This window comes from Myotis brandtii, unplaced genomic scaffold (genome assembly GCF_000412655.1).
Source record: "Myotis brandtii unplaced genomic scaffold, ASM41265v1 scaffold165, whole genome shotgun sequence".
NCBI classification, from domain to species: Eukaryota; Metazoa; Chordata; class Mammalia; order Chiroptera; family Vespertilionidae; genus Myotis; species Myotis brandtii.
In genome coordinates, this window is record NW_005356042.1 from 1,258,741 (window position 1) to 1,275,934 (window position 17,194).

A 17,194-nucleotide genomic window follows, 5' to 3' on the forward strand; every position below is an offset into this window, starting at 1 on the left:
TCAACACTCAACCACTGAGCCACACTGGCCTGGTGATCATGGTGTAATTTTTTAATGGATTGCTTGATCTGGTTTGCTAATATTTTGTTGAGGATTTCAGTATCTATGTTCATCAGGGATATTGGCCTATAATTTTCTTTCTTTGTAGTGTCTTGTAGTGTTTTGGAATTAGGGTAATGCTGGCCTCTTAAAATGAGTTTGGAAGTCTTGCCTCCTCTTGAATTTTTTAGAATAGTTTCAGAAGGATAGGTGTTAGTTCTTCTTTGAATACTTAATAAAATTCACCTTTGAAGCCATCTGGTCCAGGACTTTTGTTTATTGGGAGGTTTTCTTTTTTTTATTACTGGTTTAATTTCACTATTTGTAATTTGTCTATTCAGATTCTCTGATTCTTCCTGATTCAGTTTTGAAAGATTGTATGTTTCTAGGAATTTACACATTTTTTCCAGCTTGTCCAGTTTGTTGGCATATAATTGTTTATAATATTTTCTTAAAATCCTTTGTATTTCTGTGGTGTCAGTTGTTACTTTTCCTCTTTCATTCCTGGTTTTATTTATTTGGGTCCTCTTTTTTTCATGATGAGTCTCATTAAAGGTTTGTTAGTCTTGTCTATCTTTTCATAGAACCAGCTCCTAGTTTCATTGATTTTTTGTGTTGTTCTTTTAGAGACTATTTCATTTACTTCTGCTCTGGTCTTTATTATTTCATTTCTTCTACTCACTTTGGGCTTTGTTTGTTGTTATTTTTCAAGTTCCTCTAAGTGTAAAGTTAGATTATTTTAGCTTTTTCTTGTGTTTTGAGATAGGCTTGTGATGCTATGAATTTCCCTCTTAGGACTGCTTTCCCTGTATCTCACAGATTTGGGGTTGTTGTGTTCTTATTTTCTTTTGTTTCCAGGTATCTTTTGATTTCTTCCTTTATCTCATTGTTAATCCACTCATTGTTTAGTAGCATGTTACTTAGCCTCCATGTCTTTGTGTGTTTTTCTTTTTGTTTGTTTTTTTATATTGATTTTCAGTTTTATACCATTATCATCAGGGAAGGTGCTTGATATGATTTCAATCTTCTTAAATTTATTGAGACTTGTTTTATATCCTAATATGTGGTCTATCCTAGGAAATGTTCTATGTGCACTTGAAAAAAATGTATATTCTGCTGCTTCAGGTGAAACGCTCTGAAGATAACAATTGAATTCATCTGATCTAGTGTGTCATTCATGGCTGCCATTTCCTTGTTGATTTTCTGTCTGAGAGGTCTCTCCATTGATGTCAATGAGGTGTTCAAATCCCATACTATATTTATATCACTGCCAATCTCTCCCTGAAGATTTCCTTTACATATTTAGTTGTTCCTATGTTGATTGCAGAAATGCTTACAAGGGTTATATTCTCTTATTGGATTGCCCCCTTTATCATTATGTAGTGTCCTTTTCTGTCTCTTACTATATTTTTGGTTTTAAAGTCTACTTTGTCAGATATAAGTATTGCTACCCTGGCTTTTTAAAAAAATTTCCATTTGCATGAAATATCTTTTTTCCTTCCCTTTACTTTTAGTCTGTATGTATCTTTTGTTCTGAAGTGGGTCTCTTGACAGCATATATATGGGTCTTGTTTTCTTTTTTAAATGTATTTTTATTGATTTCAGAGAGGAAGGTAGAGGGAGAGAGAGATAGAAACATCAATGATGAGGGAGAATCATTTATCGGCTTCCTCCTGCATGCCCCACACTGGAGATCAGTGTGCAACCCAGTGAATGTGCCCTGACTGGGAATCGAATTGTCATCTCCTGGTTCATAGGTCGACGCTCAACCACTGAGCCACTCCAGCCAGGCAAGAGTCTTATTTTCTTATTCATTCAGCTACCCTGTGTGTTTTGATTGGAGCATTTAAGCCATCTACATTTAAAGTGATGATTGATAAGTACTTATTTGTTGCCATTTTATTCTTTTCTTTCTTTATTTTTTTATCACTATTCATCCACCCTAGCCATTTTATTCCTTTAGCTATGTTCCTTAGTCTTCTTCTTCTTCTTCTTCTTCTTCTTCTTCTTCTTCTTCTTCTTCTTCTTCTTCTTCTTCTTCTTCTTCTTCTTCTTCTTCTTCTTCTTCTTCTTCTTCTTCTTCTTCTTCTTCTTCTTCTTCTTCTTCTTCTTCTTCTTCTTCTTCTTCTTCTTCTTCTTCTTCTTCTTCTTCTTCTTCTTCTTCTTCTTCTTCTTCTTCTTCTTCTTCTTCTTCTTCTTCTTCTTCTTCTTCTTCTTCTTCTTCTTCTTCTTCTTCTTCTTCTTTAAGCAGGCCCTTTAACATGTCTTGCAATACTTGTTTTGTGGTAATGAACTCCTTTAGCTTTGTGTGTGCGTGTGGGAGGGGCGGAGGGCAGGGGGGGCACGGGGAGTCTGGGACGCTCTTTATTTTGACTTCAATTTTAAATGATAGCCTTGCTGGATTGTGTAGTCTTCATTGTAGGTCTTTTCTTTTCATCACTTTGAATATTTCATGCCAATCCCTTGTGGCCTGCAACATTTTCTGTTGAGAAATCTGCTGACAGCCTTATGGGAGCTTCTTTGTAGGTAACTAATTGCTTTTCTCTGGTTGCTTTTAAGATTTTTGTCTTTGACCTTTGTCATTTTTAATTATGATGTGTCTTGGTGTGGGCCTCTTTGGGTCCATTTGTTTGGGGTTCTCTGTGATTCCTGAACCTGTTACTAAGTAACATGGAGGCTAAGTAACATGCTTCACCAGGTTAGGGATGTTTTCAGTCATTATTTCTTCAAATAGGTTCTCAATTCCTTGCTCTCTCTATTCTCCTTCTGGTACTCCTATGATGTAGAAGTTATGCTTCATGTTGTCCCAAATGTCCCTTAAACTATCCTCATTTTTAAAAATTCTTTTTTCTTTTTGCTGATCTGATTGGGTGTTTTTTTCTACCCTTTCTTCTAAATCCACAATTCAATCCACTGCTTTAGCCAAACTACTTTTTATTCCTTCCAGTGTGTTCTTCATTTCATATATTGTACTCCTCACTTTTGATTGGTTCTTTTTTTCATTTCTGTATCCTTTTTCATGCTGTTGAGCATCCTTATAACCATTACTTTGAACTCTATATCTGATAAGTTATTTTCCTCCATTTAATTTAGCTCTTCTTCTGAAGATTTCTCCTATTCTTTTATTTGGGGCCTGTTTCTTTGTCTACCATTTTAGCTGCCTCTTTGTGTTTGTTTCTATGCATGAGGTAGAATTGCTATGACTCTTAGTTTTTGCTGGTTGTTCTTATGTAGAGGTGTATAGTGGGGTCCAGTGGTGCAGGCTCATTGATCACCTGAGCTGGGTGCTATAGGAATGTCCTTTGTGTGAGCCCTCCTATTGTAATTGAGTCTTGATTGCTATTGGCCTAGTCATTCATGGGATTGACTCTCAGGCTGGCTGACTGTGAGACTCAACTCTAACCACAGTATGCAACTGCTGTGCAGGTGCTGACCACATGAAGCTGAATTTTCCTCAGCAGGGTTTGGTGCCTGCCAAGATCTCCCTTTGGGCATCCTGTCTATGAATCTTATTGGATCCTCCTCTGATGTTGTCTGAAGCTGGCCACTGAGTGTGTTGGTTCTGGGCCTCTTGGGAGCAATTTTGGTACAGGCCAGTGTAAGACACTACCTGTGATGGGCCCTTGGCAGCCTGTTTGGAGCTACTTGCAATCTACATTTTGTGGCTGCCTCGGCTGGGCCTGGTTGTGAGGGAAGGACCAAGCTGCACAACAAGGCCAGCTTTTACTAGCACCAGGCCTGGTGACAGATCAGCAAAAGTCCCAAGGCACCCCAATGAGATCTGCCTCCAACCGCCTTTGTCTGCCTCCACCTGTCAGCTGCCTATTAGGCTCAGTCACTGAAAGAGTCTGTACTCATCAGCAGGACATAGGTCCACTGGGTGGGGCAAGAGGGAGAGCAGAAGGTGGGGCTTTTGCTTTCCCCTAAGCTGATGCTTGCATGGAAGGGAGTTCCACCCAAACAAGACGGAATCTGTTGTATGGGACAATGACTCTGCACAGGGATCCTGATGGCTTTCCCTTCAACTCCCTCCCAGAGCCACGAACCCCAGACTCTATTCACGCAACTCTAGTCAGCTTCACCCTCCCTCTGCTGGAGTTCAGGTTGAGTGGCTGTGAACAAAATTTTGTGTGTTGGCCCTTTATGAGGGTGCCTGTGTCTTTAGCAGACCCTTTGTACTCTCTGTGTACAAAAACCTTGCTGCTTTTCCCAGCCAGATGTTATGTGGTCTCCTCCCAGCTCTGGTGCTCTAGGCTTAGGAGCCTGGCTTAGGGTTTAAACCCCAAACTTCTCAGAAATTTGCAGCTGAGATATCCCTTCAAACCTCAGCTGCCACCTATAGGAATGAGGCCAGACCTTTTCACATCTCTTCCCTTCCTACCAGTCTCAATGTGGCTTCTTCTGTAAATCCTTGATTATAAGACTTCTCTTCAGCTAGTCTTCAGTTGTTTATTCAGGATGATTGTTCTATAATTTAGTTGTAATTCCAGTTTGGTCCTGGGAGGAGGTAAATGTAGCTTCCACCTACTCTGCTGCCATCTTGGATCTCTATGGGTATAATGTTTTTAACTTTCAGATTAAATTTCTTTAATAGTAAATGTAAAATCCTTCAGATACTTTTTTTGTGTGCCAATGTTGATTTATTTAATACATTTATCCATTTCATCTAAATTTTCAGAAGTTTTGCCCAAAATTTTGTTTGTAATATTCTTCTAAGATCTGTAGTAACGTCTCATTTTTCATTACTGATATTCATTATGTAGGTCCTTTCTCTTTTTTCTTAATCAATCTTGCTATGGCTTTATCAATATCATTCACCTTTTTAAAGAATTGACTTTTTAATTTTTTTATTGTACTTTTTTTGTTTTTTATCTAATTGATTTCTGATATTTGAGATTGGTTAGATCTCTAGTTTTATTTTTTCCCCTCCAAAATATGAAATCAGACCATAAATTTTCCCCTAAGCACAAGTTACTTGCATCTCACAAGTTTTGATAAGTTATATTTTCATCTCCAGTCAATTAAAAATAGTTTTTATTTTCAATTATGATTTCACTTTTGACTCATTGGTTATTTAGACATTTCATTATATAATTTTCAAATATATGGTAATGTTCTTATCTTTTTGTCTTATGTGCCCAGATTAATTCCAAATGTTAAAAATGCATTTCAATTCCTTTAACAATAATGACCTAAAATATAGTCAGTTCTGACAAATATTTCATGTGAATATGAAAAGAACATATGTTCTAAATTTGAGTGCACTGTTCCATGTACAGAGTGGGGGAAAAGCAGTTTTATAGTTGTTCATATGGAAAATAATACAATAATTTATAAATAATAATATAAGAATAAACTCTGTGTTTCATGTACTCACAACTGTAAACATACTTTTGCCCCATCCTGTATATGAATTAGGTCAAGTCTATATCATATGGTCCAAATCTTCTATTTCTCTACTAAATTTTTGTTTCCATGTTCCACTGTGGATTTGTCTATTTCAACATTTAGTACTTTCAGGTGTTGCTTTATACTTTTTTAGGTTTGTGTAAATGTAGGATCATTATATCTTCCTATTGGATTGAAGACAGAGAAGACATGAGAAGTCATGGGCATATAAGAGAGTCTTTATTGTAGCCCAAGTAGCCATTGCTACTAAGGAGCTGTTAGACAAAGTAGTCTAGTAAAGTAGTCCTTGCTAATAAAGTAGCAAATACTGGAGCCATCCTAGTGAAAATAGCCAGCACCAGCTGGTCAGTAATACATCTTCCCCACAACATAGCCACCAACATAGAAGCTATATAAACACAGTAGCCCGACTAAGCAGCCTCACATAACAGCCTCTCACTGGCTGGTCAGTGGCAACTTATATACAAGCTCAAAAAAGCCCAAACAAGAGAGGCTTTATGCCAAATAGTGACCTCAGTATTTGGGCAACAGAAAGGCATGCCTGCACAGTATATAGCTTACTGCGTCCTTGCTTTTGCACCTGCGTATAGTAACATCCTGATTAGGATTCCCACACTCAGAATGTCTTTGAACACTCTAGACAGGGCCCCCCCCCACAAGAGGCAGTACTTCCTAACACATTCTATGAAGCCAATATAATGCTGATACCAAAACTTGGCAAAGATAACACAAAAAAATAAAACTACAGACCACTATCTCTAATTAATACAGGTGCAAAAATCCTAAACAAAATACTAGCAAATCAAATACAACAGTACATCAAAAAATAATACATCACGATCAAGTGGGGTTCATTCCAGGGGCACAAGGATGGTTCAACATATGCAAATCAATATGCAAAGTGTCCCTGCGGGAGTTCGACCAGGATACTGGGAGTTCTATCACTCTCTATGACGTGCACTGACCACCAAGGGGCGGCGCGGAAAGAAGGAAGGCCCCAGCCAGCAGCCAGAAGGCCCCAATCAACCCTGATCACCAGCCAGGCCTAGAGACCCTACCTGTGCATGAATTCTGTACACCAGGCCTCTAGTCTATTATAAACCTTCAGCTAATATCATACACAGTGGTGAAAAACTGAAAGCTTTCCATCTAAAATCAGGAACAGGACAAGGATATTCACTCTCACCACTCTATTCAACATAGCACTGGAAGTCCTAGCCAGAGCAATAAGGCAAGAGGAAGAAATAAAAGGCATCCAAATAGGGAAGGAAGAGGTCAAACTGTCACTTTTTGTGTATGACATGATTCTGTATATAGAAAACCCTAAAGACCCCACCAAAACACTATTAGAAACAATTAACAAACACAGTAAAGTTGCAGGATACAAAATCAATGTGCAAAAATCCATTGCCTTCCTGTATACTAATAACAAAACTTCAGGGGAAATAAAGAAAAAAATAATTCCTTTTGCAATTGCAACCAAAAGAATAAAATACCTAGGAATAAACTTAACAAAGAACATGAAAGACTTATATACTGAAAATCACAAAACACTGAAAGAGATTCAATCACAAAGAGATTGAAAAAGACACACAAAAAATGGAAAAATATCCTGTGTTCATGGATTGGAAGAATCAACATAGTTAAAATGGCCATATTACCCAAAGCAATATACAGATTTAATACAATCCCCATCAAAATCCCAATGTCATTTTTTAAAGAAATCATCAGATTTGTATGGAACCACAGAAGACCCCAAGTAGCCAAAACAATCCTGAGGAAAAGAACGAAGCTGGAGGTATCACGCTACCTGCCTTCAAATTATACTGCAGAGCTACAATAATCAAAACAGCATGGTATTGGCAGAAAACCAGACACACAGATCAATGAAATAGAATAGAGTCCAGCTATAAAACCATATGTATATGGACAGGTAATTTTCAACAAAGGAGCCAGAAACACACAATGAAGTAAAGATAGTCTCTTCAATAAATGGTGCTGAGGCCCTAGATCAGGGGTCCTCATACTTTTTAAACAGGGGGCCAGTTCACTGTCCCTCAGACCATTGGAGGGCCGGACTATAGTTTAAAAAAAAACTATGAACAAATTCCTATGCACACTGCACATATCTTATTTTGAAGTAAAAAAACAAAACGGGAACAAATACAATATTTGTATTTGCATGTGGCCTGCGGGCCGTAGTTTGAGGACCCCTGCCCTAGATGTTTTGGCTCAGTGGATAGAGCGTCAGCCTGCAGACTGAAGGGTCCCAGGTTCAATTCTGGTCAAGGGCACATGCCAATTGGTGGTTCTCTCTCATCATTTCTGTCTCTCTCTCTCCCTCTCCCTTCCTCAATAACAATATTTTTAAAAGTAAAAATAAATGGTGCTGGGAAAACTGGAAAGCTACATGCAAATGAGTGAAACTGGATTACAATTTGTCCCGCGTTCAAAAACTAATTCAAAATGGATCAAAGACCTAAATATAAGACCCAAAACAATAAGTTACATAGAAGAAAATATAGGTACCAAACTATGGACTTTGGTCATAGAGAACATTTTATGAACTTGTCTCATCAGTCTCTTACACTTTTTCCTGTATTTTTTCTACCTTTGCATGCTGCAGTATAGATATTTTTCTGTGGACCCTCTTTCATTTTCTTTCTTTTTTTAAATTTAAATTCTTTATTGTTTAAAGTCATTTTCTTAATTATCTCTTCTGTTGTATCTAATATATTGTTACCCTTTCTAGTGAATTCTTAATTTTTTAATTCTAGTATTTTCTTTTGATTCTCTTATGTAGATTCAAAATCATCATTTTGTCATCTCTTAGACATATTAATCATGTTATCTTAAAGTCTACACTTGTTATCAAGAGGGTTATTATGACATAAGCTACTCAATTATAGCAGTAAGCAGAAATATTACCTACTTATTTAAAGAATAGCAGGGAATGCCCTAACCGGTTTGGCTTAGTGGATAGAGCGTCAGCCTGCAGACTGAGGGGTCCCGGGTTCAATTCTGGGCAAGGGCATGTACCTTGGTTGCGGGCACATCCCCAGTGAGGGGTATGCAGGAGGCAGCTGATCAATGTTTCTCTCTCGTCAATGTTTCTAACTCTATCCCTCTCCCTTCCTCTGTAAAAAAAAAAAAAAAGTCAATAAAATATATTTTGGGGAAAAAAAAGAAGAATAGCAGGGAATCTGGATTCTTATATGATAGCTCTTGAATTTTACATGTTGGTCATTGATTTAAATATTCTAAAAACACCTTATGAGGCCAATTAAAACATTTTTTTCAGCCAGTTTGTGACATCTCACCTAGTTAAAATGAAAACTAGAAGTGGGCTTTCTCACAGTCTCCCGATACCCCTGCTTACCTGTTTAGAAAAGATTCCCTGGGCTGAGGAGAAAGCCAAAAAGAGAGGGAGGGAGGCAGAGGGGAAGCAATAGTATAGATGTTAATGTGGCTTAGATAGAGGGACTTTATACAGTCCTGGGAAGAGGACAGAAAAAATCCAGATAGTTTTGTATACTAGTAGGTCTGAGAGCAGAGGAGATGTGCGAACAGAGAGGATATCACTCCTGAGGTGGTGTTGGCAGCATTATGCCATAAAAGCAACAGTTTCAGAGCGTAAGCATAAAGCTTATGCCAAATACAACCTGTAGAGGTCCCCACATGGGGCAGGGGCATTAACTAAGAAGCCAGGTAAAGAGGAAGGCAGGATGTCTTAGCAAAGACTCAATGAACTCTGACCTTACCCACACACCACTCGCCCCTTATCTAATCCTCCAGTTACTCTGGCCTCCACCCTTTAACCAGACAGCCATGTCAGGGTCTAGCCCTCTCCTAGGAATAGTCTTTCTTCAAATGTCCACATGGCTCTTTATCTCAATTTATTCAGGTGTTTATGAAACTTAACCTTCTCAGAGAGTGCTCCCAGAGAGCTCACACCCACACACCAGCATTGTTTACTAATCAGTGGTTCTCAACCTTGGCTGCACATTAGAATCACCTGGGAATCTTTGAGGTGATTCTAATGAGGCCCAGAAATCAGGATTTTAAAAAGATTCCCAGGTGATTCTAATGTGCAGCCAAGGTTGAAAACCACTGGTTTACTTTCTATCACAATTTCCCTGCTCAGTTTTTCCTTTAGCTATTAATATAGTCAGTTTGCATTAGTTGATGATTCCATACTTGTGAATTCACCTACTTGCTAAAATTTATTTGTAACACCCAAATCAATACCCACAGTTTTCACAGTCATTTACAGACATGCACAGAGTGGTAAAAAACATTGAGTCACCTAACAATACACATTCCCAACTGAGGCTGAACAAGTTGACACTCTGCCTTCTTGTTTTAGCTCTCATACTATTAATAAGTATCCTTTTCACAGTCTATTTGGTGCCACTTTTTTTGCATTTTTGTGCTTTGTGTCGGGGGGGGGGACCCCACTGGTGCACGAATTTGTGCACCGGGCCTCTAGTATTCTAATAACTATGTATGGTGCCAGAAGGTACAAGATTTATTGGGATGATCACTTGGTAAGTTATATAATTTCAAATCACTGGGGTATACACCTGAAACAAATATAATATTGTATGTCAACTGTAACTGAAAAATAAAAAATAATTAAGTGGCAAGAAATAAGAGCTAAAATGAATTGAGTGATGCAGATATCTGTGGGAAGAGCCAGAGACTAGCATGTGCAAAGGTCCTGAGCCAGGAGCCCTATGCTTTGTGTTCAGGGGACAGCAGGGAGGCCAACATGGCTGGAGGGCTGGAGAGGTAGGAGGTCAGAATGGTAACCAGAGGATTTATTCATCTCTCCATCACCAGTACTAAGAAGTATGCCCAGAACATAGTAGGTGTTCAGGGAAAACGTGTTGAGTGTTTACATGTGATACTTTAATGCCAAAGCACGGGGGTGGTAGTGAAAATCCTGAATAGACAAATTAAGCTTTCTCCTACCCAAGCAAAGTGGAGGGCTTGGGAGAGAAATTAAATAGGGTTGTTCATTTGTCACAAAACAAATAGGGATTGTGACCTTACACACCCATGGGGTGTACTCCAGTTCATTCTGCTGCCCAGGGTTGAAGCCTGAGCTTCATGAGTGACCTCACAATGTCCAGGGTGGTGCCCGGCCCACTGCCACAGTCCCAGTCCACCATGATGACCACCCCGTGGCTGCTGCTCAGCTTTGCTGTCCCACTGCTGGGTTTCTATGTTCCCATCAGCTGTCCCCATAGCAAGCGATGCCAACGAGCCCTACTTTCCAACAATGATGTCTCTCTGTACTGCAACGCCTCTGGGGCACAGTGGTACTACTACTTCCTACAAGATGGGACCAACTGGTCCATCCACCCCCTCAGTGTTTCAAACATAGAAGCAATGTCTGAAGGCAGCATTCTCATTAGAAGTCCATTGCCATCCCAGACGGGTTTATACAGCTGTCGGGACAAGAAAGACATCCAAGTGGTGCAGTATGAGATTGACTTCCAGGACATTAGCACCCTGCACATTACACACAGAGACCTGGGCCAGAAGCCTTTGCAGAATGAGACCCTGAGTCTGGGCAGCAAGGAGATCATCTTCACCCACTGGGAGCCCTGGCAGGACTGTAACCGCTGTGGCGAGCCCGGTGAGCACAAACGCCTGGGGTATTGCTACATCCAGGAGCCTCTGGGGAACTCCGTCCCCTGCTTGCTCTACCTGGGAAATGCTAGGCTGTGGTCCAGCCGCATGCGACCTGAGATGCAGATAGAAGCCTGCCATGTCCAGTGTGAAACATCAAATACGAAGAACATTGCTTTTGACATTGCTTTTGACAACTTCGAGCTCAGTGAGGAGTCAGGATCTGCATGGCTCACCTGCTTCTTAGGATCCATCTATAGGTAATGGAAGTGCACACCAGCCCTGCCCTTGGCCCCTAGCCAGGCTCTCTCAGTCTGGGAACCTTCATGGTTAATCCATGCAGAGAAGTGGGCGGGGAGGGGGCGGGTTCCCTACATGGGTCAGCCCCACAGTCTCTGCACTGGCTTCTTCAGATGTTCCTTTGGTAAGAACCCCCTGGTGCCCATACACTATTGCTTCACACAGCCAGAAGAGCATCTAACACTCAGGGAGGGCTTGGCTGACTGTGCCTGGCCCTGTGCTGGACAGTGCTGTGGACATGGTCGTCTTCAGAGTTCCTGCCCTCAGGAAGCCACCGGCCCAGCAGCAATGCAGCCCAGAGTGGTCAGGGTGGGGATGGGAGAAGCCCAGGCCAGTGGAGGGGCTGTACTGGGGGAAGCCTGGGAAGCTGTGGGGCTCTGAGGCCTCTGACTCATCTGGGAGGGTCAGCAGGCTCCAGAGGACAGGACAGTGCCCTAGGCATGCCCTTCAGGGGCTGCCTCCTGCAGCTCACACTCACGTTCTTGTCTTCCTGCCTGGAGCCCCTGGGAAATCTCTCCATTTTCCTTCTCTACCCCAACCTGCCTGCCCCTACCCCAGTAATAAGAACTACAACCACTCCTGGTTTCACTGGGGATGGGCCTTGGGCAAACTCTCTTCACAAACCACACCCTCTCCCATCCCTCCACCCTGGCCCCAGGAGCTGTGGACTCCAAGGAAGTCCATTGATAGGTGGGGAACTGCAGCTGGAAGGGATGCAGTCCTTGCTCAAGGAGATTTGTGGTGGCAAGTGGCAGTGCAGACCCTTAATCTCACACACACCAGGAGGTCCCCTTGCCCTCCTTCCCCACTCACCCCAGTGGCAGCCCCTCTCTTGCAAGGGGAGAGCCATCTCTTGGGGCCTCTGCAGCTATGGGCTCTGTGGAATCTGGCCTCACCACCTCCATCTGGTTTTCTCTTTCTTGTTTATTCCATTGTGACTTCTATTTCTCTCTTTTTTCTCCTGCTCCTGTCATTTTGTCTCCCTTCCTCCTTCCTCCCCCTTTAAGTATAAAAGCAATACCTACTCCCTAAAAAATACTACAGTTCATAAGTGCAGGAAAGTGCACTATGAATCCCTCCTCCCATCTAGACTGGGACACCTACTCCATGTCCTTTGCCAGACAAGGATTTCCCAAGTGCCAGTCATTGGGAACTTGAGGGAAGAGGCAAGAGAGGCTTCAAGAATTGCCTGTGTCTTTAGGGAGCCAAGTGGAGTGGCACTTTGTGTGAGGTTTTTATCTCAAGCTCTGGGCTCAGCTAGGCCTGGGTTCTGGTCCCAGCTCTGCCATTTTCCAGCCATGTGACTCTGGCCTCTGGTGTCTCTTTAGACCTGTTTCCCTGTTTGTAGAATAGGGGTTGTGTTAGTTTGCTAGGTCTGCCATTACAAAGTATCACAAACTGGGTGGCTTAAACCAACAGCAATTTAATCTCTCACAATTCTGAAGGCTAGACGTCCAGAATCAAGGGGTCAGCAGAGCCTTGTGCTCTCTGAGATGTTGGTAGAATCCTTGCTTCTTCCTGTCTCCTGGTGGTGGCTGGCATCCTGGGCCTTCCCTGGTTTATAGCTGCATCACTTCAATCTCTGCCTCTGTCATCACTTGGTGTTAGTCCCGTGTGCCTGTGTCTCTGTGGCTCTTCTCCTTTTCTTTCTTTCTTTTTCTTTTTTCTTTTTTTTTAGAAAAAGGCTGGAGGGTGCCCACAGGTCTCAAACCACCCTCACTAGCAAGAGTGGTTGGCAAAGGCTTGACTAGAAGGAACCGCTGAGCTAAGGCCAGACCACTTCTTTTCTTTTAAGGACATGAGTCATATTGGATTTAGGACCCACTGTACTGCAGTCTGACCTCGTCTTAACTAATTACATCTGCAATGACCCTATTTCCAAATAAGGTCACATTCTGAGGTCTGATTAAAACCTCACTATCCAACTCAGTACAGAGGTCTTGCTGGCCCTGGCCTCATGGGTTCATTGTAATGTCTAAGGGGACAGATGACTGGGAAGACACAACAGTGTCTGACAAACCGCTCCACACTGATAGATGTTACTGCTTGTGTGATTATTGGCCCTGCTAAGTGTCCCCTCTGTTCCTCACACAATGGGTGCATTTTATGCCTGATCGCTTATTTGCTTTCCAAATTATTCACTTACAATGCTATTCAGTTACCACTGAGTGTGTTTATAAACCAAGCACTGTTCTAGGTACCTGGGATGCAGCGCAAAACAAAACTGAAAAAGATTCCTGCCCTCATGGAGCGATAATCGATCACATGAATAAAATATTCAGTATTTAAGGTGGTGATAAGGACAGTGAGGGGGGAATGGGAGTCGGTGAGGTGAAAATTTCAAATAAGGAGGTTAGGGAAGGCGTCTCTGAGAAGGTATGTGAGGGAGCCAAGAGCGCTGAGGGAGCGTTCCAGGCAGAGGGAGCACTGAGGGCAAAGGCCCGAGGCAGGACCCTGTCCAGCATGTCAGAAACATCAAGGAGGCCAGTGTGGCTGGGGCAGAGGAGAGGGGAGAGTGGAGGAGACAAAGCCAAGCAGGTACAGGGGCCACAAATCACTTAGACCAGCAAGCACTATCGCTAATACCTCTGAATAAACTCTGAGGTGGGTACAATTACTACCCCCCAGGGTCAGATTGGGGAAATGTAAGCTCAGACAGCTGGAGCCTTTGGCCAAGTCGCCCACTCAGTAAGGGGTAGGGCTCCAAAAACTCTCAGCCGTCCTGCCCCCACCCTCCCCTTGCTCCCTGCTCAATAGCGCTCCTCAGAGGGGGTGCTGTCTGCTGTTCCCCGGGGAGGTGCTGCTGTCTCCACCTCCCTCGGACATTTGTCCTTTCCTCCCTGGGGGCTGCCGCTGACCTTGTCCTCTTCTGCAGGCCCATCATCTGGGAAGCCAACAGCAAGTCCCTGACCTGGCAGGGCCAGCTCTCCGGCCAGGACCTGAGCACCGTCCTGGACCCCGCCACTGGGGGCAGGCGGCTGCAGGTCTTCCGGCCAGCCATTTACAAGTGCTTTGTGCACCAGGAGCTCGTGGCTCGATTCAACCCCAGGCCCCATGTGGATACGATGGAGGTTCTGCAGAGAGAGAAAGCTAGACAACAGCAAGAGGCAGGAGAGACCTGGAAGGGGAAGACCAGCTATTCCCTCCTCAAGGGCCTGAAGCTGCTGCTGGTGGGCACCATGCTGAGCCTGCTCGGGATGCTGCTCAAGCTCTTCTGCCCTTTACGGAGTAAAAGAAGAAAACAGGTGCTTCTGGTGAAATAAAGTGAGCCTGCAGTGCTCAGGAGACCTGGCCTCCTGTGCCTTCGTCACCTCAACTGTCCTTTCCCCAGCCTCTGCCCTGTGCCTGCCCCACACCACACTCCGAAGGCATAAGGGCCAAATACCCGTGGCCACAGCTAAGAGTGACTGCACTCTTCCCTGCTCCAGGTTCTGCTGTTAACTCATTAGCAATCCCCATTTCACAGATGAGAAACTGAGACAAGAAGGCTACCTGGCTAGTAATTGGAAGAGGGGGGTGGGGGCTCCAGTTCAAACCCAGGTTGCCTGGCTCAAGCCCTATATTCCTCACAAGGGAAAAAGGAGGGGTGGAATGAGGCCATTGGGGGAGGAATGTCTGGGGTTGGTAAACTGTAACCGCCTCACTCACTGCACTCTCCTAAGGACAAGGACTAAGACAGGGAGGGGAGTGGTAACCTCAGTCCCCCCAGATCTGCACTGGTCCTGCCTTTCCTTGCCTGTTCTTGCCCCACCCTGCCCCCACTGTGCCTATGGCCTTTCAGCTTCGCTATATCTCTCCAAGTCAGAAGGTGCTGCCACAGGGGTGGCCTGGGACAGTGGGACACACACCACCTTTCCTTTCTTGCAGTGGAGAGAGCCCCTTCAGACCCCAAATGGAGACAGGTCCCTCCACCAGGACAAGGAACCAGGCCCGGTCCAGGCAGCCCACAGAAATCACTGGGACTAACTATTCCAGAAATTATATACACTGCTTGGCAGAGTGAAAGAGTGAGCAATAAAATATTAATGCCTGTGAAATTCATTGCCCTGATAGTTCATTGTGAAGCAACTACAGAACAGATCTGAAGCTTCCAGCACAGGATTTCTGTCACTGAGGAGAGGGCAGAGCTCACCCCTCACATATCAGGCACTTTTGCCAAAACACGTAAGGTTTCACGTGGTGCCCAGAGACCAAGGGGTCTTGTAGAATGGGGGATGTTCATGGAGACTTAAAGGGGGTCCAGTGGGAACCAGAGGCAGAGAACAACAATGATAATAATAGTAAATATTTGTGGACTTCCTGGTGTGGTCAAAACTCAAACCCTTCAAAAACATTATGTCCTCACAGCCACCCATGAGGCTGCGGTTGGGAAGGGGCCAGTGATGGGAGTGAAAGACAACATCTGAGCTCCCTCCCCTACCAGCTCCCAGCAGCCCCTAGTATTTAGTGGCTAGAGGTGAAGCAGCCAGAGCCAAGCCTGGTCTGATGCCCAGGCCTATGACTGAAGGTCACATAATCCACACCCAAAGCTGCTGGTGCCCACTGTGGCACACGAACCTTAAGGTGGCACTAATGATTTCCATCTCCCAGAGTCCCCACCTTAGTGTGATTCCCTCCCCTTCAGTATGGACATCTGTGACACTTCTAACCTATAGGACAGGGGTGGGGAACCTTTTTTCTGCTGAGGGCCATTTGGATATTTATAACACCACCAGAGGCCCAGTGCATGGATTCGTGCACTGGTAGGGTCCCTCAGCCTGGCCTGTGCCCTCTCATAACCCAGGACCCCTTGGGGAATGTCGGACTGCTAGTTTCAGCCCAATCCCCACCAGTCCGACATCCCCTGAGGGATGTAGTAGTGCATGAAGCAGTAGGTGACTGCGGAAGAGCCCATGCCATTCCACTCATCCCAGCACCACTGCCCCTGCTGCTACCGCTCGGTAAGCTCGCTAAGTGGCGCTTCTGCTGTGGGAGTGCACTGACCACCAGGGGGCAGCTCCTGCATTGAGTGTCTGCCCCCTGGTGGTCAGTGCACATCATAGCGACTCGTCAACCAGTCGTTTGGTTGTTGGGTCATTCAGTCGCTTAGGCTTTTATATATATAGATTCTCAGGCTGTACAAAATTACCAACTTAAAAATTAGCCTGCTATATTTGATCAAACATTTAGTTAACTCACCCCTAATGCCTTGGCAGGGCCAGACCAAATTATTTCATGGGCCTTATATGGGGCCGGACATTCCCCACCCCTGTTATAGAATATGGTGAAGGTATTGGGATGTCACTCTCTTGATTGGGTTATACCACATAAGCTTTTGTTTTAGCCAACTGGAGCTAGACAGGCTGGCTAGTCTGATGGCGTCAGCAGCATGCTAAGGAAGCCCACATGGCAGGGAGCTAAGGGCAGCCTCTAGGGCAGTGGTTCTCAACCTTCTGGCCCTTTAAATACAGTTCCTCATGTTGTGACCCAACCATAAAATTATTTTCGTTGCTACTTCATAACTGTAATGTTGCTACTGTTATGAATCGTAATGTAAATATCTGATATGCAGGATGGTCTTAGGCGACCCCTGTGAAAGGGTCGTTCGACTGCCAAAGGGGTCGTGACCCACAGGTTGAGAACCGCTGCTCTAGGGGCTGCAAGTGGCCTCTAGAACCTGAGGGTGACAGTCAGCAAAAAGCCAGGTCCCAGTCACAGAGCTACAAAGAAATAAACTCTGTACCCCACCTGAATGAGAGCAGAGGCAGGTTGTTTTCCAGTCAGTCTCCAAATGAGAATATAGCCTGACCAACACCTTGACTGCAGCCTT

The 17,194-nt window shown here is 43.8% G+C and overlaps 1 protein-coding gene across 1 annotated transcript; it reads left to right on the forward strand.

Annotated features, from left to right (window-relative positions):
* Nucleotides 1-10,615: 10,615 nt before the first annotated feature.
* Nucleotides 10,616-14,808, forward strand: FAM187B (family with sequence similarity 187, member B). Its single transcript, XM_005862657.2, has 2 exons — nt 10,616-11,345; nt 14,261-14,808. Exons 1-2 carry the CDS (start codon nt 10,621-10,623, stop codon nt 14,646-14,648), a joined length of 1,113 nt encoding a protein of 370 aa, XP_005862719.1. The 5' UTR covers nt 10,616-10,620; the 3' UTR covers nt 14,649-14,808.
* Nucleotides 14,809-17,194: the final 2,386 nt, after the last annotated feature.

Coding starts and splice junctions, on each gene's coding strand:
- FAM187B (XM_005862657.2), top strand. CDS start 10,621: ATGATGACCACCCCGTGGCTGCTGCTCAGCTTTGCTGTCCCACTGCTG. Junction 11,346..14,260: donor TTCTTAGGATCCATCTATAG/GTAATGGAAGTG, acceptor CCTCTTCTGCAG/GCCCATCATCTGGGAAGCCA.